At 45.3% G+C, this 27,197-nt stretch overlaps 1 protein-coding gene across 1 annotated transcript; it reads left to right on the forward strand.

Moving 5' to 3' along the window:
- Positions 1-276: 276 nt before the first annotated feature.
- Positions 277-24,028, forward strand: GRXCR1 (glutaredoxin and cysteine rich domain containing 1). Its single transcript, XM_058193820.1, has 4 exons — positions 277-681; positions 9,687-9,926; positions 21,856-21,921; positions 23,849-24,028. Exons 1-4 carry the CDS (start codon positions 277-279, stop codon positions 24,026-24,028), a joined length of 891 nt encoding a protein of 296 aa, XP_058049803.1.
- Positions 24,029-27,197: the final 3,169 nt, after the last annotated feature.

Raw genomic sequence — 27,197 nt, forward strand, 5'->3', positions numbered from 1 at the left:
CACTGAAGGGAAACTACACCCTGGGTCATTAATATTGAATGGAGGGTCTCATTTTGCAGGTGTTCGTTTAAAGGTAACCATAGCACACCGGGACCATCCATAATTCATGGCAGAACCGTGCTCTAACGTCTCGGGCGTCCTGTTTCCTTTAGTCGGTGGCTTCATATCAGCCATCCTGCCGTCACGGCAAGATAGCTTTGATATTGTTATAAGCGTGAGGATCTGGCGTCTCTAATGACAAACTAGACCGGGGATGATGTAAGCAGGTTCCCGTCAATGGATGGGACAACGTTGACGAGGGACAACACCCCACTTGAGGGGCAGAGGCAGCCGAGGAAAGTCAGGTTTCGCATCGCGTCTTCTCACAGCGGACGGATCCTGAAGGAGGTCTACACCGATGGAGAAACGTCGGACTCCTTGGATTCGGAGTGTACCAGCAGCTCGGAAAGCGACCCCAACAGCCGCCTCAGCGAGTCGGATGGACAGAACAACGGGCAGCCCAGCTCGGAAGGCGACGAGACGGAGACGGACGAGATGTTCGCCTTCCTGAGGGCCGTCAAAGCACGCGGGTTCGGCACCAAACGAATCAACATCCTCAGCAAAAACGGGACGGTCAGAGGAGTGAAGCATAAAGTCAGCGCTGGCCAGGTCCTTTTCGACAACTTAAGCAAAGCCTTTGAAGTAAGTGGACGAGTTCTCCTTTTATGCGATCACCCCTTCTCTGCTTCCGTTCTCAGGTGTAACAAAAACCCACGGTCCTGGTTTTGTGTTGAACGTTGCAAATGGCCCTGAGCGCAAGACAAATCCCCACAAAATTGACCCGTCTCCTGGGTCTGTGGATGAGGGTCAGTTTTTTTCCCCCCTCAGCTGCTGTCCATTTTAATTTTTGTGTACTTACGACCACAATGGAACCCAATCTTGCTAAGTGCGACACGTGTTAAGGGAGTTTTGCCGCATTTCGTGACGTTTTCTCACCCATGTTTTGTTAAGTGAATCGCCGCGGCTGTTAAATTAGTAACAGGGTTGTTAAGTGAATCTGGTTTTGTCAGAAGGTCACAAAAGCGGATCGCCTGACCCCTGGGACACTGTGACTGTGATAAACGTGAGTCAGTTGTCAAGCATTTGAATGTAAATCGTGGGACCACTGTGGGGGGGGGACACGCAACAGTCGTAAGTGTGAAAAACAGTCATAAGTCACCTTTTCCAGTGATGTTGTAACTTGGAACAGTCACTAAATGACCTGTTGTAAGGCAAGGGCTACCTTTATGTATTTCTTTGATTTGTTGTTCATTTTTTAAATTATTATTATTAAAGGAGGGTTTTTAAATACAAGGTAAAGCAACATAAGCGGGATGCGGTGGCTCAGTGGCTAAGACGCTGAGCTTGTCGATCAGAAGGTCAGCGGTTCGAATCCCTAGTGCCGCGTAACGGGATGAGCTCCCGTGACTTGTCCCAGCTTCTGCCAACCTACCAGTTCGAAAGCAGGTAAAAAATGCAAGTAGAAAAATAGGGACCACCTTTGGTGGGAAGGTAGCAGCGTTCGGTGCGCCTTTGGCATTGAGTCATGCCGGCCAGATGACCATGGAGACGTCTTCGGACAGCGCTGGCTCTTCGGCTTTGAAACGGAGATGAGCACCGCCCCCTAGAGTCAGGAACGACTAGCACCCGCTGAATCCCACTCCTGATTAGGAACCACAACTCTGACGTCAGACATGAAGGGTAAATTTCTGGGAAGTCTTCCAGATTCTTCCCTTGCTTTTCTGAATGGCAGATATTTTTTTTCCCCTCGCTCCGCAGAAAAAAACAAAACATCTCGCTTTCGACAAAAGTAGATGTAGAAAAACAGACTGTTCGATCTTCCTAGAAAGTGCTCCGTTGCAGTGTGAGGTGATTTATCTCCTCAGACTTTCCTCTCGATTGATCCCAAAGCGGAGGAAAAGTTGCTATGGCGACCCCTTCCCCTTCGTCTTTCTGAGACAAGGAGGGAAACGTGGTTGCCACGACGACACCTTTCGACATCCTTCGGGTGTGAAGTAGAAAGCAAGCGTGGAAGAAAGGTGACATAAACTACCGTGGGCTGATCTTTTTCTTTGGGTTTTTGGTTATAGGGTGGACGATAAGGCTCCAGGACGGTAGTCCTCATGGTCTTTCACCTCTATCCAAGCATCAGGAAGTTGCACTGCTATCCCTCTTAAGCAGAAAGGTGGCTTTTCCTATAATAGTTATGCAGTGTTGGGATTTTGCTACTGTTGTGTCTGCACCCTCCGAGCCGGGCCTCCTGCCAGAAAGTGACTTGGAAAGTGAGGGGGAAGGGCCACCAGGACTTACCTCAGGAGCACCGGCTTCCCTGGCTCAGCTCCAGGAGCCAGAGGCAGGCCAGGTGGAGGAGATAACGAGGACTCCGTCCCCTGACTCTTTCCACCCTAGGCCATGCCTGCAGACTCAGCTGATGGCAATCAGGCCTGGCTGGACCCTAGGTTTCGTAGGCAGGAGAGGCGGGAACAACAGAAGCAGGGGTGGGTGGACAGAACAGCTACTGCGTTTTCCAGAAAGTAAGACTGGGTCTTATATTAATTTTTGCTCCAATAATTTTTGCCTTAGGGCTTATTTTCTGGTTAGGTCTTATTTTGGGGGAAATACGGTACTAAATACATCCATTTGGCTGACAATCTTGGGGGTAGGGCAAGGGTGAAATGCTTCCGGTTCGGACGATCCGGTAGCGATGGCAGTGGGTGCTCTGGAGAACCAGTAGCAAAAATCTCTGCCACCCCCCCGAGCCCAGCTGAGCCGCGCGATCATCAGAGGCTTTTTTTTTTACTTTTAAAAGCTTTTTTTCTTCAGCTGAAAAAATGCTTTTAAAAGTAAAAAAAAAAAAGCCGCTGACGATCGTGCGGTTCGGCTGGGATCGTCAGAGCCTTTTAAAAGCATTTTTTTCTACAACCTCTTTGCGGAGAGAACAACTAACCAGTGGAACAAACTTGCCTCCAGAAGTTGTCGATGCTACAACACTGGAAGTTTTCAAGAAGAGATTGGACAACCATTTGTCTCAAATGGTATAGGGTTTCCTATTCCCCACCGCAGGGGGTTGGACTAGAAGACCTCCAAGGTCCCTTCCAACTCTTGAGGCTGGTACAAATCTCTTATTTTTTGTTCTGAAAATCCTCGGCAAAGGTGTTTGAAAGACGAGTTGGCAGAGCATATGACCATGAAATATGGTTGCCTTATTACACCCGTGGGTATGCCGAACGGCACGAATAAAAATGCTTGCCCTGAAGCCAAGAAAATGTACATCAAATGGACTCTGGAGAGAAGTATATTTCCCATCCAGAAGTCTTAATAATTCAACATTCCTCCCCTCCCCTTTGGACTATTCATTTGAATTGCTGAAGAAATCAGGCAATAAATAAAAACAACCCATTTAAAAAAAAAAAAACCTTCTTGGAATGACGCCTCTTTGGATAATTAGCATATGTCCTCATCTAAACTAAAGACCACGAATAAAGCATCAACCGACACATCATTAAGAATCTCAACCTTATTTAAACTCTCGATTTTTCCCAGCCAAAGAAAGGCCTGCAGCCTTTGCTTTCATGTCTGTGTCTATGCTGGGAGGCTTCATTAATAAAGAATTAAAAAAAAATATATCACGCAAATAATTCAAACATCCCAAGCGTCTTTTCCAACCTTTATTGAAATGAAGTTAGGAAAAATCTTTCTTGCTGCCTCAAGATGGAGCCAACCCCCCTCCCCCTCCTCAGATAAGAAGAAATACAGATTGTCCTCGACGTATGACCACAATCGACCCCCACATTTATGTCGTTAAGGGAGAAAATGTGCTTTGGACAGATGCCCTAATTATTTTATTTTTATTTATTTATTATTCAAATTTCTATACCGCCCTATCTCCCGAAGGACTCAGGGTGGTTTACAGCCTTATAAAACATAAAGTATAAAATAAATACATGTTAAAACAACATTTTAAAAACTTATTCCATTAGGCCAAATTTAAAACTATAGTTAAAAAATACAAAACCCCATTTAAAATTAATTTTAAAATTAAACCCTAGGCCAGCCCTGCACAAATAAATAGATGTGTCTTAAGCTCGCGGCGGAAGGTTCGAAGGTCAGGAAGTTGACGTAATCCTGGGGGGACCTCGTTCCAGAGGGTGGGGCCCCCCACAGAGAAGGCCCTTCCCCTGGGTGTCACCAGTCGGCACTGCCTGGCGGACGGCACCCTAAGGAGTCCCTCCCTGTGAGAGCGTACGGGTCGGTGGGAGGTAGTCGGTGGCAGCAGGCGGTCCCGTAAATAACCCGGCCCTATGCCATGGAGCGCTTTGAAGATGGTAACCAAAACCTTGAAGCACACCCGAAAGGCCACAGGTAGCCAGTGCAGTCTGCGCAGGAGAGGTGTCACGTGGGAGCCACGAGGGGCTCTATTAAATCATGAGCCTCGAGCCAAGCTTCAAAAGAAATCCAATTATTTATTAAGAGCTTCATGTCGGCAGGTTCCCAAATGACCCCCCCATAATTTATGCCCCCTATCATGACCTGTTTCCTCCCTCCCCCCAGGGTGTGTCATTAATCACATTTGCCAATGGAGCAATTTCACGGGTTGTAGAAATCACTCCCCCCCCTCCGGCTGCTGTGGGTAACCCTGGGAGATAGCCTTGAGAAAGATATGTCTGGAATGTACTCCTGTTGTTAGCTGCTGTACTGCTTCATCGGTTTCCCCTCCTCCTTGCCTATGGCAACTCGAGAGCAGGCAAGGGATGCTTTGCGAGTTGACACTAAGCGAGTATGGCCCCATTAAACAACTTTCCTTGTCAAGCGAAACACTGCCGTTCAGTCGGGGAGACATGATAGCACTCTTCCAATATTTGAGGGGCTGCCCCAAAGAAGATGGGGGTCAACCAAAGCACCTGAAGGCAGGACAAAGAAGCAGTGGATGGAAACTCATCAAACAGAGAAGCAACTTAGAACTAAGGAGGAATTTTCTGGCAGTTAGAACAATTAATCAGAGGAACAACTTGCCTCCAGAAGTTGTGAATGCTCCAACACTGGAAATTTTTAAGAAAATGTTGGGTAACCATCTGTCTGAGATGGTGTAGGGTTTCCTGCCTGGAGAAGGGGTTGGACTAGGAGACCTCTAAGATCCCTTCCAACTCTGTTATTCTCTTCTGTTAAGTAGCAAGTAAATATTCCTGGGTCGTCGGAGGGGAGTAGGGGGGAAGGAGGCGTACGAAAGAGGACAGCCTCATTCAGGCGGCCAAAATTTGAATGGCTGCTACGTTAACGAAGACAGAAGACAAAAAGTCTTGACCCAGAATCTTCGATTGGTCTGTTATTCTCCCATCCCTGTGTTAGCCATTTTTTTGGAGGGGGGGGGTGTCGGGCACATGGTGGGGTGAGCAGAACAATTCACCCTTTGTCCGTTCTCCTGCCACCTGATCTTATGTGCTTGGCTGCTGCTCTGGCTCCCCCCACTCAATGCCTTCCTTGGCTATGGGGATATTATGGGCTTACACCCCTTGGCTTTGGCCCTAAAGAATTGGGGAAAAGTTTCAAAGCTTCAAAAAAGGTTTCTCCTTCCCCCACTTCCCTCCTCCCTCCATCCCTCCCTCCCTCCCTCCCTCCCTCCCTTCCTTCCTTCCTTCCTTCCTTCCTTCCTTCCTTCCACCTACCCATCCACATTCCTCTTTCCCTTCCCCCTTCCTCCCTTGCTCCCTCCTGGCCAGCCATCTTCCTTCCCCCTTTTCCTCCCTCCCTCCCTCCCTCCCTTCCCAGTAATTAGAACGCAGTATTGCAGTCTAACTCTGCCCATTGCCTGCAGTTCGAATCTCACCCGGCTCAAGGTTGACTCAGCCTTCCATCCTTCCAAGGTGGGTATAATGAGGACCCAGATTGTTGGGGAAAAGAGGCTGACTCTAAACTGCTCAGAGAGGGCTGTAAAGCACTGTGAAGCGGTACATAAGTCTAAGTGCTATTGCTAGTCCTTCCTTCCTTCCTTCCTTCCTTCCTTCCTTCCTTCCTTCCTTCCTTCCTTCCTTCCTTCCTTCCTTCCTTCCTTCCTTCCCTCCCTCCCTCCTTTCCCAGTGATTAGAATGCAGGGTTGCAGGCTAACTCTGCCAACTGCAACCAGTTCGATCCTGACCGGCTCAAGGGTGACTCAGCCTTCCATCCTTCCAAGGTCAGTAAAAACGAGGACCCAGATTGTTGGGGGCAAGAGGCTGATTCTGTAAACCGCTTACAGAGGGCTATAAAAGCACTGTGAAGTGGTATATAAGTCTAAGGGCTACTGCTATTACTATTTTCCTTCCTTCCTTCCTTCCTTCCTTCCTTCCTTCCTTCCTTCCTTCCTTCCTTCCTTCCTTCCTTCCTTCCTTCCTCTCTCCCTTCCTTCCTTCCTCCCTTCCTCCCTTCCTCCCTCCCTCCCTCCCTTCTTTCCTTCCTTCCTTCCTTCCTTCCTTCCTTCCCCTCCCTCCCTCCTTCCCTCCCTCCCTCTCCCCCTCCCTTCCTTGTACAGTTTTATACCAGATTGTGTTTAGGAAGAGTTTTGAACCTGTTTGAAGACTAACTTTGCTCTGGAAATCTTTTCCGGAGATTAGATTGATAAGCGCAGAGCACACGGCTTTGAAAAAGCGGCTTCTCTTTTTAATTCAGTTTAAGGTCATGAAACGTTTTTTCTAACCTCCTTATCTTTACAGAGGTTGATTTCAAATATCATTACTTCTGCTCTCTTTTTCTTTCCCCTTTGATAGATTTGTTTGCTGTGGCACAGATTCAACGTTTTTAAAGCTTCATTCAGCTAAGGGAATATTATTCAGAGGTGAAAAGGCACCTCATTGGCAATTATATAAATAACTAATGTGTATATATATATATATATATATATATATATATATATATATATATATATATATATATATATATATATATATATATATATATATATATATATATATATATATATATGTATCTTTTCTGAGGTTTTCGCGGGTGTTTGTATGTAGGTCTTTAGTTATTTGGGTTTTCTCCCGCGTAAAATTGGAAGTGTCTTGGCGATGTTTCAATGAAGTCTCATTCGTCATCTTCAGGCTTCAGCTTCGTGCTTCTGCTTGCTCCCAGAAGCACGAAGCTGGAAAACGACGACATGAGACTTCATTGAAACATCGCCAAGACAAATATATTTGCAGTAGCTGGCTGTGTTTGTACCTGTTGTTTTACGCTGTTAATGTATTTGTGTTACTGAAATTGTGAAACTTGCATTCACTACTTTGAGGGTGCTAATGAGGTTAGAAAGAAGAACAGAAACCAACCAAACAAACTGTCAGCATAAAGCTGCCTACCATCAGAGCCAAGTCTGGCAGATTTCGCCTTTGGCGACACTCTGTAAACTGGATGCCATCTACTTAAATTTGCACAAGGTTTGAGAATTGTGACTTGCAACAACTTGTACACAATGGCTCCTCCCCTTCCTTTTCCCTTTTTTTCTCCCTCCCTCCCTCCCTCTCTCCTTCCTTCCTTCCTTCCTTCTTTCTGTCAGGCCTGGAAGCCGTACTAGGCCTTAGGGTTCCAGACGCTGCCACATTTCTCCCCTGAGGGGAAGAAGGGGGGCTGAGGGGTATGGTAACATTCTTCAAGCGGTCAAGGTCGGATGGTGTTCACATCTGCAGGAAGAGTGGCAAGAAGATATTCGAATGAACTGGGAGAACGTGGGACCATGTGACCAGCAAAGGGGTCAGGGGGGTGGGACTCTTGGGGTTTGTATAACTGGGAAAAGAATCCGGAAGTTTCAGTTTTGGAATTTCACTCATCGTCTGCCAGTTTCCTCATGCTAGTAAAGAACTCTGAAAGACAATGGCTTCTGAGTTTTTTTTATGCATAAGAGGTTTTTCTGGAACCCTGACATTTCCTCCCTCCCTCCCTCCCACCTATCTTCTTTTTTCCATCCTTCCTCTCTCCTTTCTTTCTTCCTCCCTTCCTCCCTCCCTCCCTCCCCCCTTTCCTCCCTCCCTCCCTCCCTCCCACCTATCTTCTTTTCTCCATCCTCCCTCTCTCCTTCCTTTCCTTCCTCCCACCTTTCTTCTTTTTCCCCTCCTTCCTCCTTCCCTCCTTCCTTCCCTCCTTCCCCCCTCCCTCCTATCTTCTTTTCCCTCCTCCCTCTTCTTTCCTCCTTTTTCCTTCCTTCCTTCCTTCCATCTTTCCTTCTTTCCTCCCTCCCTCCCTCCCTCCCTCCCTCCCACCTATCTTCTTTTCTCCATCCTCCCTCCCTCCTTCCTTTCCTCCCTCCCTCCTTCCTTTCCTTCCTCCCACCTTTCTTCTTTTCCCCCTCCTTCTCTCCTTCCTTCCTTCCTTTCCTTCCTCCCTCCCTCCTATCTTCTTTTTCCTCCCTCCCTCTCCTTCCCGCCTCCTTTTTCCTTCCTTCCTTCCTTCCTTCCTTCCTTCCTTCCTTCCTTCCTTCCTTCCTTCCATCTTTCCTTTTTCCTCCTCCTCCTTCCTTCCTTCCACCTATCTTCTTTTCCTCCTCCTCTCTTTACTTTCTCTCTCCCTCCTTCCTATCTTCTTTTTTCCTTCCTCCTTCTCTTCTTCCTTCCTTCCTTCCTTCCTTCTTTCCTTCCTTTCTTCTTTGCCCCGTCCCTCACATCTTCCTCCTTCCCAACCATCTCCCTTCCTCCTTCCCTTCTTCCTTCCTTCCTTCCTTCTTTCCTTCCTTTCTTCTTTCCCCCCTCCCTCACATCTTCCTCCTTCCCAACCAACCATCTTCCTTCCTCCTTCCCTTCCTTTCTCTTATTCCAACCATCTTCTATGGTTTGTAAATGATCAAAATTCAGATGGTTGACAACTGGACTCACTTTTATGACGGACACAGTGTCCCAGGGTCACGTGATCCCCTTTTGCAGCTTTCCGGCAATGGGGAAAGCCAGATTCCCTTAAGTACGGTGGGACTAATTGAAGACCTGTGGCAATTCGCTTAACGACGGTGGCAAGGAAGGTCCTAAAATGAGGGCAGAACTCCCTTAACAAATCTCTTGCTTAACCACAGGAACTTTCGAGCTTCATGGAAGTCGTACGTCAAGGACCTCCTGTAATGGAAATCTCTCTCTTTCTCTCTCTCTCTCTCTCTCTCTCTCTCATCTCTCTGTCTCTCTCATCTCTCTCTCTCTCTCATCTCTCTCTCATATCTCTCTCATGTCTCTCTCTCTCATCTCTCTCTCTCTCTATCCCCTCTCTCTCTTTCATCTCTTTCTCTCTCTCTCTCTCATCTCTCTCTCTCTGTGTCTAGTTCTCTCTCTCATCTCTGTCTTTTTCTCTCTCTCATCTCTCTCTCTCTCTCATCTCTCTCTCATATCTCTCTCATGTCTCTCTCTCTCATCTCTCTCTCTCTCTATCCCCTCTCTCTCTTTCATCTCTTTCTCTCTCTCTCTCTCTCATCTCTCTCTCTCTGTGTCATCTCTCTCTCTCTCTCATCTCTCTCTCTCTGTGTCATCTCTCTCTCTGTGTCATCTCTCTCTCATCTCTCTCTCATCTCTCTCTCTCTCATCTCTCTCTCTATATATATATATATCATTCTCTCTCTATCACCTCTCTCTCTCTCTATCTCCTCTCTCTCTTTCATCTCTTTCTCTCTCTCTCTCTATCATCTCTCTCTTTGTCTCTCTCTCTCTCTTTCTGTTTTATGTTTGCAGTTATCGTCTGTTTTGGAAAACGGGCGCATCGTCATTTACACCACCAGCCTCCGGGTCGTGAGAACCACTTTCGAAAGATGCGAATTAGTTCGGAAGATCTTCCAAAACCACCGGGTGAAATTTGAAGAGAAAAACATTGCGTTGAACGGAGACTACGGGAAGGAACTCGGCGAGAGGTGCCGAAAGCTGGGAGAAACTCCCTTGGTCCCCGCTGCCTTCATCGAAGGCCAGTATCTGGGGGTAAGTAAGTGCCTTATTGAGCCATTGTCGAGTTTACGCATTTCTCCCTGCAGATTTTAAATCTGAAAGCGTGAGAAACCACAGGGATGCACGCAGGAGAAAGAGAAAGCAATGAGAGGTGGTCCTTGGCTTAGGGCCCAAAATGAGACGTTTGGCGGGTGAGCTGTGTCCCATGGTAAGACTTTTCTTGCCGCTGTCATTAAGTGAATCATTGCAGTGGTTAAGTTAGTAACTCAGTTGTTAAGTGAATCCAGCTTCGCCCCGTTGACTTTGCTTCTCAGGTGGTCACAAAAGTGGATCACGTGACTCCGGGACTCTGCAAACGGTCATAAGTGTGAGTCAGTTGCCACGCGTCTGAATTTTGACCACATGATCCTGGGGATGGCTGCAACGGTCATAAGTGTGAAAAATGCTCATCAATATATATTTGAAATGTGTAAAATTGAAACGGTCCAGGCCACACAAAGATGAGACGTAAAGATTCTAAATTTTGATCCTAAACACGTAAAATGGGAATTACTTTTCCAGAAGTCTGCTCGCAATCAGAATTAAAGTTGTGTTTAATCTCACTGTTCAATGCGGATTCTCCTGTGCAACTATTCCTGTGGTCCAAAACGGGTTTCGTAATAACAGAGTTGGAAGGGACCTTGGAGGTCTTCTAGTCCAACCCCCTGCCCAGGCAGGAAACCCTACACCATTTCAGACAAATGGTTATCCAACATCATCTTAAAAATTTCTAGTGTTGGAGCATTCACAACTTCGGCAGGCAAGTCGTTCCACTTATTGATTGTTCTAACGGTTCTAAATTTCTCCTTAGTTCTAAGTTGCTTCTTTCCTTGATCAGTTTCCATCCGTTGCTTCTTGTCCTGCCTTCAAGTGCTTTGAAGAATAGTTTGACTCCCTCTTCTTTGTGGCAACCCCTGAGATATTGGAAGGCTAGTATCATGTCTCCCCTAGTCCTTCTTTTCATTAAACTAGGCATACCCAGTTCCTGCAACCGTTCTTCATATGTTTTAGCCTCCAGTCCCCTAATCATCTTTGTTGCTCTTCTTATTTTATTTATTTGAGGTTTGCTGCATGCATATAATTTCAGAAACAAGCAAACAAAAAAAAAAAACAGGAATGTTGTTTTCCTCTCTATACTTCAAAGTTGTGAGTTGCGCATAGTGAAATTAGGGGTGAAAGCTAGCCTAGCTTTTTCTTCAGAAAATCATCGAGCAAACGCCAGAGTTTGGAAGAAGAACGATGAATCCGATCACTATGTTACCACAGGTACTTCTCGACTTACGACCACAATAAATAACACAACAACACAATTCTGTCATTAAGTGAGACATTAAGTGAGTTTTGCCGCATTTTACGCGGTTAAGTGAACCACTGCAGTTATGAAGTTAGCAACCCGGTTGTTAAGTGAACCTGGCTTCGCCATACGTTTTCCAAAACAGATAATTTGTAAACACAAAATATTTTTAACGTTTAGGTAAGTCCTCGACTTATGACCGCAGTGGACTGCAAAATTTCTGTTGCTAAGCAAGACGTTCATTAAGTGAGTTTTGCTCCACTGTAGGACCTTCCTTGTCGCAGTTGCTAAGCGAATCACCGCGGGTTTTAAATTAGTAACCCGGTCGTTAAGTGAGCCTTAGCTCGTCAGAAGGTCGCCAAAGGGGATCACGTGACCCTGGGATACGGCGGCCGTCGTAAATATGAACCAGCTGCCAAACCTCTGAATTTTGCTCAATGCTGCAAAGATCGTAAGTTCGAAAACTGGTCCTAAGTCAGGGCCGTTGTAACTTTGAATGGTCGCTAAACGAATTGCCGTACGTCGAAGACTACCTGTAATATTAACTTCACTAAGATCTCCCCTAGGGGTAATGTTCGTCACCTGGATTTATTTATAAGACTAATAAAGGAAAGGTTAAAAAAAAAAAAAGGAGAGAAATTTTTGAAAGAAATAAACCTTTTCCGCCCCCTATCTTCTGCTGCCGTACCTGAAAACGAGTTGCGCCCTCTGCTGGGAAAAGAATATAACGTTTTTATTCCAAGTAAACTTGGTGGAAGGTTACATAAAAAGGGACTTGGGCTGAAATTGCTAAGAGGTTGGAGGGAGATGCAACGCAATTTCATACTCGACCGGTTTAGGGGAGGAGAGGTATTATTTAAAGACGACCCCGTTCAGAAAATAAGCTAAGCAGAGCTGTCCGTTTTCCCGTAAGAGGACGACCTGGCTGTAGATTCCAGGAAGGTTTCAGGAGAAGCTGAGGGTAGTCAGAGTGAGATATTAAAGATTCAAGCTGGAAAAGAAATACCGCCCAAGAAAAACATTGGGGAGGAGGTTTGAGGTTCCTCCCTCCTCTTCCTTCCTTCCTTCCTTCCTTCCTTCCTTCCTTCCTTCCTTCCTTCCTTCCTTCCTTCCTTCCCTCCTCCTCTTCCCCTTTTCCTCCCTCCCTCTTCCCCTCCCTCCCCTTTTCTTTCCTTCTTCCTTCCTTCCTTCTTTCCTTCACTCCCTCCCTCCCTCTCTCCCAACCATCTCCCTCCCTCCCTCCCTCCCTCTTTCCTCTTCTCCTTCCTTCCATCGTTCCTCCTCCCTCCCTCCCACCTCCCTCCTCTCTCCTCTTCCCCTTCCTTCCATCATTCCCTCCTCCCACCTCCCTCCCTCTCTCCTCTTCCCCTTCCTTCCTTCTTTCCTTCCCTCCTCCCTCTCTCCCAACCATCTTCCTTCCTCCCTCTCTCCTCTTCCCCTTCCTTCCATCGTTCCTTCCCTCCCTCCCTCCCACCTCCCTCCCTCTCTCCTCTTCCCCTTCCTTCCATCGTTCCCTCCCTCCCACCTCCCTCCCTCTCTCCTCTTCCCCTTCCTTCCATCGTTCCTTCCCTCCCTCCCACCTCCCTCCTCTCTCCTCTTCCCTTCCTTCCATCGTTCCTCCCTCCCTCCCACCTCCCTCCTCTCTCCTCTTCCTTCCTTCCATCGTTCCTCCTCCCTCCCACCTCCTCCTCTCTCCTCTTCCTTCCTTCCATCGTTCCTCCTCCCTCCCACCTCCCTCCTCTCTCCTCTTCCCTTCCTTCCTTCTTTCCTTCCTCCCTCCTCTCTCCCAACCATCTTCCTTCCTCCCTCCTCTCCTCTTCCCTTCCTTCCTCCTCCCTCCCTCCCACCTCCCTCCTCTCTCCTCTTCCTTCCTTCCCTCCATCCCTCCCTCCCACCTCCCTCCTCTCCTCTTCTCCTTCCTTCCATCGTTCCTCCTCTCTCTCTTCCTTCCTTCCTTCTTTCCTTCCTCCTCCTCTCTCCCAACCATCTTCCTTCCTCCTCTCTCTCTCTTCCCTTCCTTCCATCGTTCCTTCCTCCTCCCACCTCCCTCCCTCCTCTCCTCTTCCCTTCCTTCCATCGTTCCTCCTCCCACCTCCCTCCTCTCTCCTCTTCCCTTCCTTCCATCGTTCCTCCCTCCCACCTCCCTCCTCTCTCCTCTTCCCTTCCTTCCATCGTTCCTCCCTCCCTCCCACCTCCCTCTCCTCTTCCCTTCCTTCCATCGTTCCTCCTCCTCCCACCTCCCTCCTCTCCTCTTCCCTTCCTTCCATCGTTCCTCCTCCCTCCCACCTCCCTCCTCTCCTCTTCCCTTCCTTCCTTCTTTCCTTCCTCCCTCCTCTCTCCCAACCATCTTCCTTCCTCCTCTCTCCTCTTCCCTTCCTTCCTCCTCCTCCCTCCCACCTCCCTCCTCTCTCTTCCCTTCCTTCCCTCCATCCTCCCTCCCACCCCTCCTCTCTCCTCTTCTCCTTCCTTCCATCGTTCCCTCCCTCCCTCTCTCCCTCCCTCCCTTCCTCGGCCTCCTTAAATTGTAATTAATCTCAAGAGTTTCTGAAGTGAACATTAGGTGGCAGCTAAAATTCTAGTATCAAAAAGAAGAGGAGAAGGGGAGCTAGGAGGCATTTAGAAAAAATGCAGCACCGTGTTACATTTTTCAGAAGATCTGTCAGGGCTGAAAGAGGCCTGCAAAGAGGACAATCAAGGAGAATAGACGGGCACAATAGTTATTTGACAATAGTTATCTTTCCACTTACCAGCGGGAATAACCATCAAAGACAGATAATGACACATGCCTCTTATTGGAAAACACATCTAATTCTTTTTCTAGATGGGAAAATAATGGCGTCAAACAATAAACTCGGCTGCAAAGACTTTTGCTACCTGTGATTACTGAATCGAAAAAACAAACACGATCAGAAGAATTTTAAAAGCAATTATCAGGCAGAAAAACCGGAACTTGTTTCTTTTAACAGTGAAAGCAAGCATTTTAAAGGAGCCCAGCAGAGATAATGAACTTGAAAGAGAGGCTTTGATTCTCTTCGGCCAGGATTATTAGAAATAATATTTAATAAGATAAAAGCTTGGCTGATTTGATCCATCCCAGTCTAGATTTTCTGCCAAAGGAACACAGACCCAATGAGTAAGTTACGAAAAAGTTATATATATGTTTCTTTTACATACAAGATACACATCCATACACATCTAGTAAGAGAAGAGACAGCAAGAGAGAGAAGCTACAATTTCTCAATCAGAATAGAGGGACCTTGGAGGTCTTCTAGTCCGACCCCCTGCTCAAGCAGGAGATCCTCTACCATTTCAGACAAGTGGCTGTCTAGTCTCTTCTTAAAAGCCTCCAGTGATGAAGTACCCACAATTTCTGGTGGCAAACTGTTCCATTGGTTAATTGTCCTCACTTTTAGGAAGTTTCTCTTTAATTCCAAGTTGCTTCTCTCCTTGAGTCGTTTCCATCCATTGTTTCTTGTCCTGCCTTCAGGTGCTTTGGAGAATAATTTGACCCCCTCTTCTTTGTGGCAGCCCCTCAAATACTGGAATACTGCTATCATGTCCCCCCCGCCCAGTCCTTCTTTTCTCTAGACTAACCATACCCACTTCCTGCAACCATTCTTCATTTGTCACAAGGAATCTGTCAAAACAACAGCAAAACAAAACAGCAGAAGATAGAATAGAATAGAATTTTTTTATTGGCCATGTGTGATTGGAAACACAAGGAATTTGTCTTGGTGCATAGACTCTCAGTGTACATAAAAGAAAAGATACCTTCATCAATAGAGAAGAATAGAATAGAATAGAATAGAACAGAATAGAATAGAATAGAATAGAAATGAATTCTTTATTGGCCAAGTGTGATTGGACACACAAGGAATTTGTCTTGGTGCATAGACTCTCAGTGTACATAAAAGAAAAGATACCCTCATCAATAGAATAGGATAGAATAGAATAGAATAGAATAGAATAGAATAGAATAGAACAGAATAGAATAGAATAGAATAGAATAGAAATGAATTCTTTATTGGCCAAGTGTGATTGGACACACAAGGAATTTGTCTTGGTGCATAGACTCTCAGTGTACATAAAAGAAAAGATACCCTCATCAATAGAATAGGATAGAATAGAATAGAATAGAATAGAATAGAATAGAATAGAATAGAAATGAGTTCTTTATTGGCCAAGTGTGATTGGACACACAAGGAATTTGTCATGGTGCATAGGCTCTCAGTGTACATAAAAGAAAAGATACCCTCATCAATAGAATAGAATAGAATAGAATAGAATAGAATAGAATAGAATAGAATAGAATTCTTTATTGGCCACGTGTGATTGGACACCCAAGGAATTTGTCTTGGTGCATAGGCTCTCAGTGTACATAAAAGAAAAGATACCTTCATCAATAGAGAAGAATAGAATAGAATAGAATAGAATAGAATAGAATAGAATAGAATAGAATAGAATTCTTTATTGGCCAAGTGTGATTGGACATACAAGGAAATTGTCTTTGGTGCATAGGCTCTCAGTGTACATAAAAGAAAAGATACTTTCATCAAGAATCATAAGGTACAACACTTAATGATAGTCATAGGGTAGAAATAAGCAATCAAATCATATTAGGAAACAGTCAATATAAATCGTAAGGATACAAGCAACAAGGTTACAGTCATACAGTCATAAATGGAAGGAGAAATAGAATAGGAATAGGAATAGGAATAGGAATAGGAATAGGAATAGGAATAGAATAGAATAGAATTTTTTTATTGGCCATGTGTGATTGGACACACAAGGAATTTGTCTTGGTGCATAGACTCTCAGTGTACATAAAAGAAAAGATACCTTCATCAATAGAGAAGAATAGAATAGAATAGAATAGAACAGAATAGAATAGAATAGAATAGAAATGAATTCTTTATTGGCCAAGTGTGATTGGACACACAAGGAATTTGTCTTGGTGCATAGACTCTCAGTGTACATAAAAGAAAAGATACCCTCATCAATAGAATAGGATAGAATAGAATAGAATAGAATAGAATAGAATAGAATAGAATAGAACAGAATAGAATAGAATAGAATAGAATAGAAATGAATTCTTTATTGGCCAAGTGTGATTGGACACACAAGGAATTTGTCTTGGTGCATAGACTCTCAGTGTACATAAAAGAAAAGATACCCTCATCAATAGAATAGGATAGAATAGAATAGAATAGAATAGAATAGAATAGAATAGAATAGAAATGAGTTCTTTATTGGCCAAGTGTGATTGGACACACAAGGAATTTGTCATGGTGCATAGGCTCTCAGTGTACATAAAAGAAAAGATACCCTCATCAATAGAATAGAATAGAATAGAATAGAATAGAATAGAATAGAATAGAATAGAATTCTTTATTGGCCACGTGTGATTGGACACCCAAGGAATTTGTCTTGGTGCATAGGCTCTCAGTGTACATAAAAGAAAAGATACCTTCATCAATAGAGAAGAATAGAATAGAATAGAATAGAATAGAATAGAATAGAATAGAATAGAATAGAATAGAAATGAATTCTTTATTGGCCAAGTGTGATTGGACACACAAGGAATTTGTCATGGTGCATAGGCTCTCAGTGTACATAAAAGAAAAGATACTTTCATCAAGAATCATAAGGTACAACACTTAATGATAGTCATAGGGTAGAAATAAGCAATCAAATCATATTAGGAAACAGTCAATATAAATCGTAAGGATACAAGCAACAAGGTTACAGTCATACAGTCATAAATGGAAGGAGAAATAGAAATAGGAATAGGAATAGGAATAGGAATAGAAATAGGAATAGAATAGAATAGAATAGATTTTTTTTATTGTCCAAGTGTGATTGGACACACAAGGAATTTGTCTTGGTGCATAGGCTCTCAGTGTACATAAAAGAAAAGATACCTTCATCAATAGAATAGAATAGAATAGAATAGAATAGAATAGAATAGAATAGAATAGAATAGAATTTTATTGGCCAAGTGTGATTGGACACACAAGGAATTTGTCTTGGTGCATAGGCTCTCAGTGTACATAAAAGAAAAGATACCTTCATCAATAGAATAGAATAGAATAGAATAGAATAGAATAGAATAGAATAGAATTTTATTGGCCAAGTGTGATTGGACACACAAGGAATTTGTCTTGGTGCATAGGCTCTCAGTGTACATAAAAGAAAAGATACCTTCATGAATAGAATAGAATAGAATAGAATAGAATAGAATAGAATAGAATAGAATAGAATAGAATTTTATTGGCCAAGTGTGATTGGACACACAAGGAATTTGTCTTGGTGCATAGGCTCTCAGTGTACATAAAAGAAAAGATACCTTCATCAAGAATTCTAAGGTACAACACTTAATGATAGTCATAGGGGACAAATAAGCAATCAGGAACTGATCAATATCAATATAAATCGTAAGGATACAAGCAGCAAAGTTACAGTCATACTTTCAAGATTGAAAGTTGTTGGTCCTTCCAGGCAACCAGTGATGTTCTTGAGAACTTTGAACTGAAGGGAAGGCTCCACGTTTGAATTATTGGAAATACCTAGAGAAAAACCACGAGAGAATGACAGAGAACCAGATGGGGCTTGCTTATTAAACTTGCAATGACCCTGGTGGCTGTAATTTTTCTTATATCCACTGAAGCTTTAGGAGTGGCTGCTAACGCTTAGCTTCTGGGCTGCTGTGAGCAATTAAAAAGAAAAGAAAAATAACTTGGCCATCAGAAGCTGACGTAGCTACGAGGGGAAGCTAAGATGTTCAGAAGAGATGGCCCTACAATCCCAGCCAGCCAAGAACTTTCTAGATCTGGGGTCTCCAAACTTAGCGTTTGCTCATCTCTGGATCCTTGTTCAGATGCCCCTAACCATTGCTGGTGCTAAATTTCACATCACCTCCATACAACATAGAATAACAGGATCTGTTCTGTCCCCCCTCACCTCCGTCCGAGCGATGGCTTAATTAGCCGGCACTATCAGCTCTGGCAGCAAACTAGCGAGCGTCTGCCAAGTATCTCTATTATCTCCCTCGACGCCGATGAGTCACTCAGGAACAAACAGTACTTCAGCTCTTAGTTAAGCAGTTAATTTGCCTGCTACGAAGAGGCACAGCAGCACTTGCTGCCTTTATATCCTGTGGGGTGTGGCTCCATGACTCAGCACTTCCTAGGCCTGCCCCCTCCTGCTTCTGTTGTTCCTGCCTCTCCTGCCTACGGAACCTAGGGTCCAGCCAGGCCTGATTGCCATCAGCTGGGTCTGGAGCGTGGCCCGGGGGGGGGGAAGAGTCAGGGGATGTAGGCCTCATTATCTCCTCCACCTGGCCAGCCTCTGGCTCCTGGAGCTGAGCCAGGGAAGCCGGTGCTCCTGAGGTAAGTCCTGATGGCCCTTCCCCCTCACTTTCCAAGTCACTTTCTGGCAGGAGGCCTGGCTCGGGGGGTGCAGACACAACAGGATTTGAAGGGACCTTGGAGGTCTTGTAGTCCACCCAAATCAGCTAGCCGGTGCATGGATGCGCGCTGAAGCTGAGCTAGGGCAACGGTTCGCGTGCCCACAGATATGGCTCCATGTGCCACCTGTGGCAGGCATGCCATAGGTTTGCCTTCATGGCAATATACCATAACAGCAGTAGCACTTAGACTTATATACCACTTCACGGTGCTTTACAGCCTGTTGTGTCCCACCCCCACTCCGACGAACGAGTCAAGGAAGTCCGTAACAGACGTGGCAACGAATCCTCTGCAGCTTGCCAAATTCCTTCAAGGTTTATCAGGGCAGGCAGGAGTCCAAGTTGTGGCTTCAGCGATAGAGTCCAATATCAGCAAACTAGAAGAGACTTTGCTTGACTCAAGGTTGGAATGCCAAAAGCAGGTCCTTTATATAGGCTGTGGAGTGTGGCTCCATGACTCAACATTTACCCAGGCCTGCCCCACCCTTCCTTCTGCTGGCGTCGCCTCTCAGATCTCCAGAATCAAGGGTTCACCTACTCTGAATTGTTTTCAGCTGGATCTGCTGTCCGTAATTCCACTATCTGGCTGGCTTTCTGCTCTGAAGGCTGAGCCAAAGGAACACACGCTGGATGAGTGAGGTTTATGGGGCTTGTCCTTTCACTCCTTGAATCCTCTCCGGGGATGGGGCCAGGGCTGGGGGCTGAAGTCATGACAGGCCGTTCATCTTCATTATCAGACTCGGAGTCTGATAAAAGGCCCGGTTGGAGACGGGAGGGGCCCGGCTGAGGAGAGGAGGGAGGACGAGTCACAACACAGCCCTCCCTAAGCGGTTTACAGAGTCAGCCTCTTGCCCCCCAACAATCTGGGTCCTCATTTTACCAACCTCAGAAGGACGGAAGGCTGAGTCAGCCTTGAACCTGGTGAGATTTGAACTGCCAAACGGCTGGCAGCCGGGAGTCAGCAGAAGTAGCCTGCAGTACTGCACTAACCACCGCGCCGCTGCGCCACTCAGGTATAGTTCTTGTCTTACAACAGTTCATTTAGTGACTGTTTGAAGTCACAACAGAACTGAAAAAAGTGACTTAAGAGCATGTTGCGCACTTCTGACCAATGCAGGTGATAGACATTCGAATGCTTGACAACTGACTCACACTTATGACGGTTGCAGTGTCCCCGGGGTCATGTGATCCTCTTTTGTGACCTCCTGACAAGCAATGGGGAAGCCAGAGTCACTTAACAATCGTGTGACTAACTTTAACAACTGCAGGGAGGCCCTTAACAAATTCACTTAACAAACGTGGCAAGAAAACTCTTAAAATCGGACAAAACTCATTTAACCCCCTTCTCACTTAGCAACACCAATTCCGGGCTCAATTGCGGCCGTAACTCGAGGACTACCTGTCTATGAAGAAATTAAAAAGTACCTTTTAACTCTATTTATATAGGAAGGCATATTTAGTAAAGCAAGAAGTACATTTGGCAATGGCCGCGTCGTACTATTTAGACAAACGTTATTTGTTCAGCGAGCTTGAGTTAGTACAACTGAAAAGGTGTGATTTATGCCAATACGTTTTGCAAAAAGAGAGTTTCTCCTTTTAGAATAGAATAGAATAGAATTTTTATTGGCCAAGTGTGGTTGGACACACAAGGAATTTGTCTTGGTGCATACGCTCTCAGTGTACATAAAAGAAAAGATACGTTCATCAAGGTACAACACTTACAACACAATTGATGGTCAATATATCAATATAAATCATAAGGATTGCCAGCAACAAAGTTACAGTCATACAGTCATAAGTGGAAAGAGATTGGCGATGGGAACTATGAGAAGATTAATAGTAGTGCAGATTCAGTAAATAGTTTGACAGCGTTGATGGAATTATTTGTTTAGCAGAGTGATGGCCTTCGGGAAAAAACTGTTCTTGTGTCTAGTTGTTCTGGTGTGCAGTGCTCTATAGCTGCTTTTGAGGGTAGGAGTTGAAACAGTTTATGTCCAGGATGCGAGGGATCTGCAAATATTTTCACGGCCCTCTTCTTGATTCGTGCAGTATACAGGTCCTCAATGGAAGGCAGGTTGGTAGCAATTATTTTTTCTGCAGTTCTAATTATCCTCTGAAGTCTGTGTTTTTCTTGTTGGGTTGCAGAACCGAACCAGACAGTTATAGAGGTGCAAATGACAGACTCAATAATTCCTCTGTAGAACTGAATCAGCAGCTCCTTGGGCAGTTTGAGCTTACTGAGTTTTCTCTGTTCAATTCTCAAAAGTAACCATCGTCCACCTTTCTCTTTCTCTCTCTGTGTCTTACTCTCACACACAGTCACGTTGTGGCCCGCCAGATGGGCGAGATTTGGACAATGAGGAGGTTGGGGAAGAACTTGGGCCAGTTCTGGAATCAGGGGAAGATTTGCACGGACGCAGAGATAGAGCCAGGGCCATCCGACATTTCCCAGCCATTGGAGAGGCAGCTGCCTTTGGAGGCTGAGCTGAGTGAGGAGGAAGAACAGCTGGGGCCTGTTCCAGATGCACGTATGCACAGAGCAGTTAGGAGAGGTGAACAACGGGGGACAAGGAGTCAACTCGGGAAGCAAAGCACATGTGGAAGCTGAATGGCCCCTCCCTGGCTAGGGAATAAATAAATAGAATAAATAGAAGGAGAGGGGGAATGGTTGTCGTAGGAGACAACCGTTCGTATTTCTGAAGATTTTGCTCATTGAGTTTCATGCTGCTTGCCAGAAATTTGCAGCTTTTTAGCTGGGAGTTCATGGTCTGGCAATTATTGCAATTAACTGATAAAGTCTGTTGCTGCATTTAACTCCTTGCAGGATTCAGGCTTGGACTTTTCGGTATGTGAATGCCATTAATTCCCAGGAGATAAATCAAGAGAGGTCTTTCGTTGCCAAGAGTTTGTTTCTTGCTTTTTTTTTAAATTTACATTTATATCCCGCCCTTCTCCGAAGACTCAGGGCGGCTTACAATGTGTAAGGCAATAGTCTCATTCTATTTGTATATTTTTACAAAGTCAACTTATTGCCCCCCCAACAATCTGGGTCCTCATTTTACCTACCTTATAAAGGATGCCTTCTTTTGCCTTCTGCTAAGGCTGGGTCAGAACACGTAGCCTCACCAACGCCAACTAAATAGTTTTTGCCTTTTTCCTTCTAGGGTGCTGAGAAAATTTTGTCAATGAACGAATCAGGAGAACTGCAGGACCTCTTAACCAAAATTGAGGTAATTAATGTGCTTAGCGAAAATCGATAGGGATGAAAACCACTCATTTCCATGTCACAAGAATGTGTCATTATATTGATCCAAATATATACAAAAGGCCCGCTTAGTTCCTCCAGACAAATCTTTACTAAAATATTTAAAGATTTTTTACCCTTTGTGTTCTAATTGCTAAGGCTATTTGCCTTAAAATGATAGACTATTGAATTCTCCTGTGGATGGGTAAGAATATAGGCGCATAGACCCATTATGCTGGGGATCCGTGGGAGAATTCTGGGAGTTAACCATTAGTTAATATAATATAATGACACATTTCAACTGGGAAGCTGTGAGCATCCCAGATCCAGCTAAATCCAAAAATGTTAGAGAATTCTTGGAAACCTGGCCAGCATACAAATTGGCCATCAACGGGCACATAGAGATAAACCACATTTGCACCCTATTCAAAAGTGACAGTCAAAAAGGAAACAGAAAGACCAAAATACCTCCTCAACACCCAGATAAGCAGAAGTGAACATCAAGATCAGCACTAGAACAACAGGTAAGCCATAAAGAAACAGCCCAATCAAGGAATCACCAAGAACATTCCTAGCAAACCCCTAGATTATAAAATTAGAGGGAACCGTACTCCTTTCTACGACTGATGAAGTTACCTGGTTTGTTACTGAAATGTATGCAAGAAAGCCACCAAACTCAGAGAGTACCAAGAACTCAACTATCCTCCTCCTCCTCCTCCTCCTCCTCTTCCTCCTCCTCCTCCTCCTCTTCCTCCTCCTCCTCCTCCTCCTCCTCTCCAAAAATCTCATTCCCTTCTAGCACTGATGATGTCACCATGGTTAATGAAATCTCTGCAGGAGAACAACAAAGTTCAGAGAGCATGAAGGACCGCACCATTTTTTTGTGGGGAGGGGCTTGAAGTCCATCCATCTTAAAGTTGCTAGGGTTGAGGATCATGGTTCTAACACGGGGGAAAATGCTACTGGTTTGCACCAGTTCGGGAGAACCTTAGTAATAAAAGCTATCAGTTCGGGCAAACCAGTAGTAAAAAAACAACAACTACCGGTTCGTCTGAACCGGTATTTCAGATGATCAGCTGTGCCGCGTGATTTGCATTCGCTAGACAGCAGGCTCTCTAGCAAATCTAAATAATGCAGCACAGCTGTTCTCCCCTTGCTGTTTTCCTTACCTTCTGAAGCCTCCTTTTCCCACGTGAAGCACGCGTCTGGCGCGCACTGTGCATGCGCAGCTCCCGGTTTGGGCTGGATCGCCTGATCTGGTAGCGATAGCGGCGGGTGCTTTGGAGAACCGGTAGCAAAAATCCCTGCCTCCTCCATGCCCAGCTGAGCTGCGTGATCATCAGAGGTTTTTTTTTTTTTTAACTTTTAAAAGCATTTTTCCTTCAGCCAAAAAAATGCTTTTAAAAATAATAAAAAAAAAGAACCTCTGATGATCGCGCGGCTCAGCTGGGATCATCAGAACCCTTTAAAAGCATTTTTTCTACAACCTCTTTGGCCGAAGAGGTTGTAAAAAAAATGCTTTTAAAAGGCTCCTCTGACGATCCCAGCTGAGTTGCCTGATCGTCAGAGGCTTTTTTTTCTTTTAAAGGCAAAAAAAAAATGCTTTTAAAAGAAAAGAAAAGCCTCTGACTTTTCGTCAGAGCCTTTTAAAAGCATTTTTTTACAACCTCTTCGGCTGAAGAGGTTGTAGAAAAAATGCTTTTAAAAGTAAAAAAAAACGCACAAAAGTTGGCCACACCCACCCAGTCACATTACAACACCACCACCAAGCCACGCCCACAGAACCGGTAGTAAGAAATTTTACATTTCACTACTGGTGGGCAGCGAACCAGTGACAAACCATGCAGATTTCACCACCGGTCTAATGCCACTAATAGATGTCATTGTTCTTTTTTTTCCTCCCGTTTCTGTAGAGAGTTCAACACCCCCACGAGTGCCTCTCCTGTGGGGGCTTTGGTTTCCTTCCGTGCTTAATGTGCCATGGGAGCAAGATGTCCATGTTCCGGAACCGTTTTACAGACTCCTTCAAAGCCCTAAGGTGCACCGCCTGCAACGAGAACGGCTTGCAACGTTGCCAGAACTGCACGAGCTGAGAACGGCCTGCGCCTCCCACGCGCAACCCAAACAACCCACACGCACAACCTCATTTTGTTATGACCGCAGAGCCGTTTGTGATGCTCTATTTCTTTTTTAAATTAAAAGGCCACCATGTTTATTTAGTTGAATCAGTTCTGCTCATTTGTAATATCTATCTATCTATCTATCTATCTATCTATCTATCTATCTATCTATCTATCTATCTATCTATCTATCTATCTATCTATGTAGGTTTGGTTATTCGGGTTTTCTCCCGGGTAAAATTGGAAGTGTCTTGGTGATGTTTCGATGAAGTCTCATTCGTCATCTTCAGGCTTCAGCTTTGTGCTTCTGGGAGCAAGAAGCACGAAGCTGAAGCCTGTAGATGACGAATGAGACTTCGTCGAAACGTCACCAAGACACTTCCAATTTTACACGGGAGAAAACCCGAATAACCAAAGACCTACATACAAACACCCGCGAAAACCTCAGAAAACAAATATATATATAAGGGTCCAGAGTGGCGCAGGCTGCTAAACAGCCTGTTATTAACAACAGCTGCCTGCAATTATTGCAGGTTCAAGTCCCACCAGGCTCAAGGTTGACTCAGCCTTCCATCCTTTATAAGGTAGGTAAAATGAGGACCCAGATTGTTGGGGGCAATAAGTTGACTTTGTATATAATATACAAATAGGATGAAGACTATTGCTTAACATAGTGTAAGCCGCCCTGAGTCTTCGGAGAAGGGCGGGGTATAAATGTAAATAAATAAATAAATAAATAAATAATATATATAAAATATATATGTTAACATGCAGCAAACTGACACCCACCATGAAGATGTAGCATGACCACGAACGCGAAGCCAAACAACAGCAATGCAGCTCACCAACTCAAATCCCCTTGCAACTCAGACCAACCTGAGACAACCAAGCCCCCACCAAACAGAACATATCCCCATCCAATCAGAGCACAGCCAACCTCACCATCCAATCAGAGCACAGCCAAACCCCCAACCAATCAGAACACACCTCCACCCAATCAGAACACAGCCAAGCTCCCAACCAATCAGTTCAAACCCCCACTAGCAGTTAAAAGGAAGAAACAGCTGCGATCACACATTTCTCCTAGAAGCACGAAGCTGTAAACACCCAGCCTGAAGATGATGAATGAGACTTCGTCGAAACATCACCAAGACACTTCCAATTTTATGCGGGAGAAAACCTGAATAACCAAAGACCTACATACAAACACCCGCAAAAGCCTCAGAATATATATATATATATATATATATATTAAGGGAGTCCACACTGAAGCAAATGAGAAGCCAAGGTTTTTATCTACAGTCAGTTACTCTGGGAATCCTGTACAGAGTTGGTCACCATTGGCTTGGTGTTTATAATAAATTAAAAATATTATATATATTCTGAGCCAATTCCAAATTGGCTAGCGTGGTAGGAGTGAGTAGCAAATATTAATAATTAGTAAGTTAAGGGAAGAAAGCTGGTTTGGTGTAGTGGTTAAGGCATCAGACTAGGAACTAGGAGACTGTAAGTTCTAGTCCCACCTTAGTCATGAAAGCTGATCAGATGACTTTGGAGTCTGGATGAATCAACGAGGAGATGGGAAGTTCTAGTCCCACCTGAGCCATGAAAGCTGACTGGATGACTTTGGGCCAATCACCAGGTGACGGGGAGTTCTAGTCCCACCTTAGCCATGAAAGCTGACTGGATGACTTTGGGCCAATCACCAGGTGACGGAATTGTAGTCCCACCTTAGGCATGAAAGCTGACTGGATGACTTTGGGTCAATCACCAGGTGACAGGGAGTTCTAGTCCCACCTTAGGCATGAAAGCTGACTGGATGACTTTGGGCCAATCACCAGGTGACGGGGAGTTCTAGTCCCACCTTAGCCATGAAAGCTGACTGGATGACTTTGGGCCAATCACCAGGTGACGGGGAGTTCTAGTCCCACCTTAGCCATGAAAGCTGACTGGATGACTTTGGGCCAATCACCAGGTGATGGGGAGTTCTAGTCCCACCTTAGGCATGAAAGCTGACTGGATGACTTTGGGCCAATCACCAGGTGACGGGGAGTTCTAGTCCCACCTGAGCCATGAAAGCTGACTGGATGACTTTGGGCCATTTTTTTTTTTATTACATTTTTATACCGCCCTTCTCCCAAAGGACTCAGGGCGGTGTACAGCCAGAATAAAAACAAAGATATATACAATTTAAAACAACATTTAAAAAGAGCAAATTTTAGAGGCTGATTATTAAAATTTAAGTTAAAAAGTTAAAAATATTAAAACCCAATTAAAATACATCACTAATTATGCCAGTCCCTCGCTTTAATGAATAAATATGTTTTGAGCTCACGACGGAAGGTCCGAAGATCAGGCACTTGACGCAGGCCGGGGGGAAGTTCGTTCCAGAGCGTCACTGCCCCCACAGAGAAGGCCCTACTCCTGGGGGCCGCCAGCCGACACTGTTTGGCAGACGGCACCCTGAGGAGACCTCTCTGTGCGGCGTCTGGTCGATGGGAGGCAAAGGGTAACAGCAGGCGGTCTCGTAAGTACCGGGTCCTAAGCCATGGGCGCTTTAAAGATAGTTACCAAAATCTTGAAGCGCACCGAAGACCACAGGAAGCCAGTGCAAGCTACGGAGCAGCGATGTCACGTGGGAGCCACGGCGGCTCCGTTACTACTCGCGCAGCCGCATTCTGGACTAACTGCAGCCTCCGGGTGCACCTCAAGGGCAGCCCCATGTAGAGAGCATTGCAATAATCCAGCCTAGGCGTAACCAGGCGTGGTGACCGTGCATAAGGCATCCCGATCAAGGAAGGGACGCAACTGGCGAACCAGGCGAACCTGGTAAAAGGCCCTCCTGGCGACGCCCGCCAGGTGTTCATCAAAAGACAGCCGTCCATCCAGGAGGACGCCCAAGTTGCGAACCACCTCCTTTGGGGCCACTAACTCGCCCCCAACAGTCAGCTCCGGATGCAGCTGATTGTACCGGGATGCCGGCATCCACAGCCACTCCGTCTTGGAGGGATTGAGCTTGAGTCTGTTTCTCTCCATCCAGACCCGTACAGCTTCCAGGCACCGGGACAGCACTTCGACCGCTTCGTTGGGGTGGTCCGGGGTGGAGAAGTACAGCTGAGTATCATCAGCGTACAGATGATAA

The sequence above is a fragment of the Ahaetulla prasina genome, chromosome 8, assembly GCF_028640845.1.
Source record: "Ahaetulla prasina isolate Xishuangbanna chromosome 8, ASM2864084v1, whole genome shotgun sequence".
NCBI lineage: Eukaryota > Metazoa > Chordata > Lepidosauria > Squamata > Colubridae > Ahaetulla > Ahaetulla prasina.

Excerpts from the sequence above, each read along its gene's own strand:
- GRXCR1 (XM_058193820.1), top strand. The coding sequence starts at position 277 with ATGGATGGGACAACGTTGACGAGGGACAACACCCCACTTGAGGGGCAG. Across the intron at positions 9,927-21,855 it reads TCGAAGGCCAGTATCTGGGG|GGTGCTGAGAAAATTTTGTC; the intron begins GTAAGTAAGTGC and ends TTTTCCTTCTAG. Across the intron at positions 21,922-23,848 it reads ACCTCTTAACCAAAATTGAG|AGAGTTCAACACCCCCACGA; the intron begins GTAATTAATGTG and ends CCGTTTCTGTAG.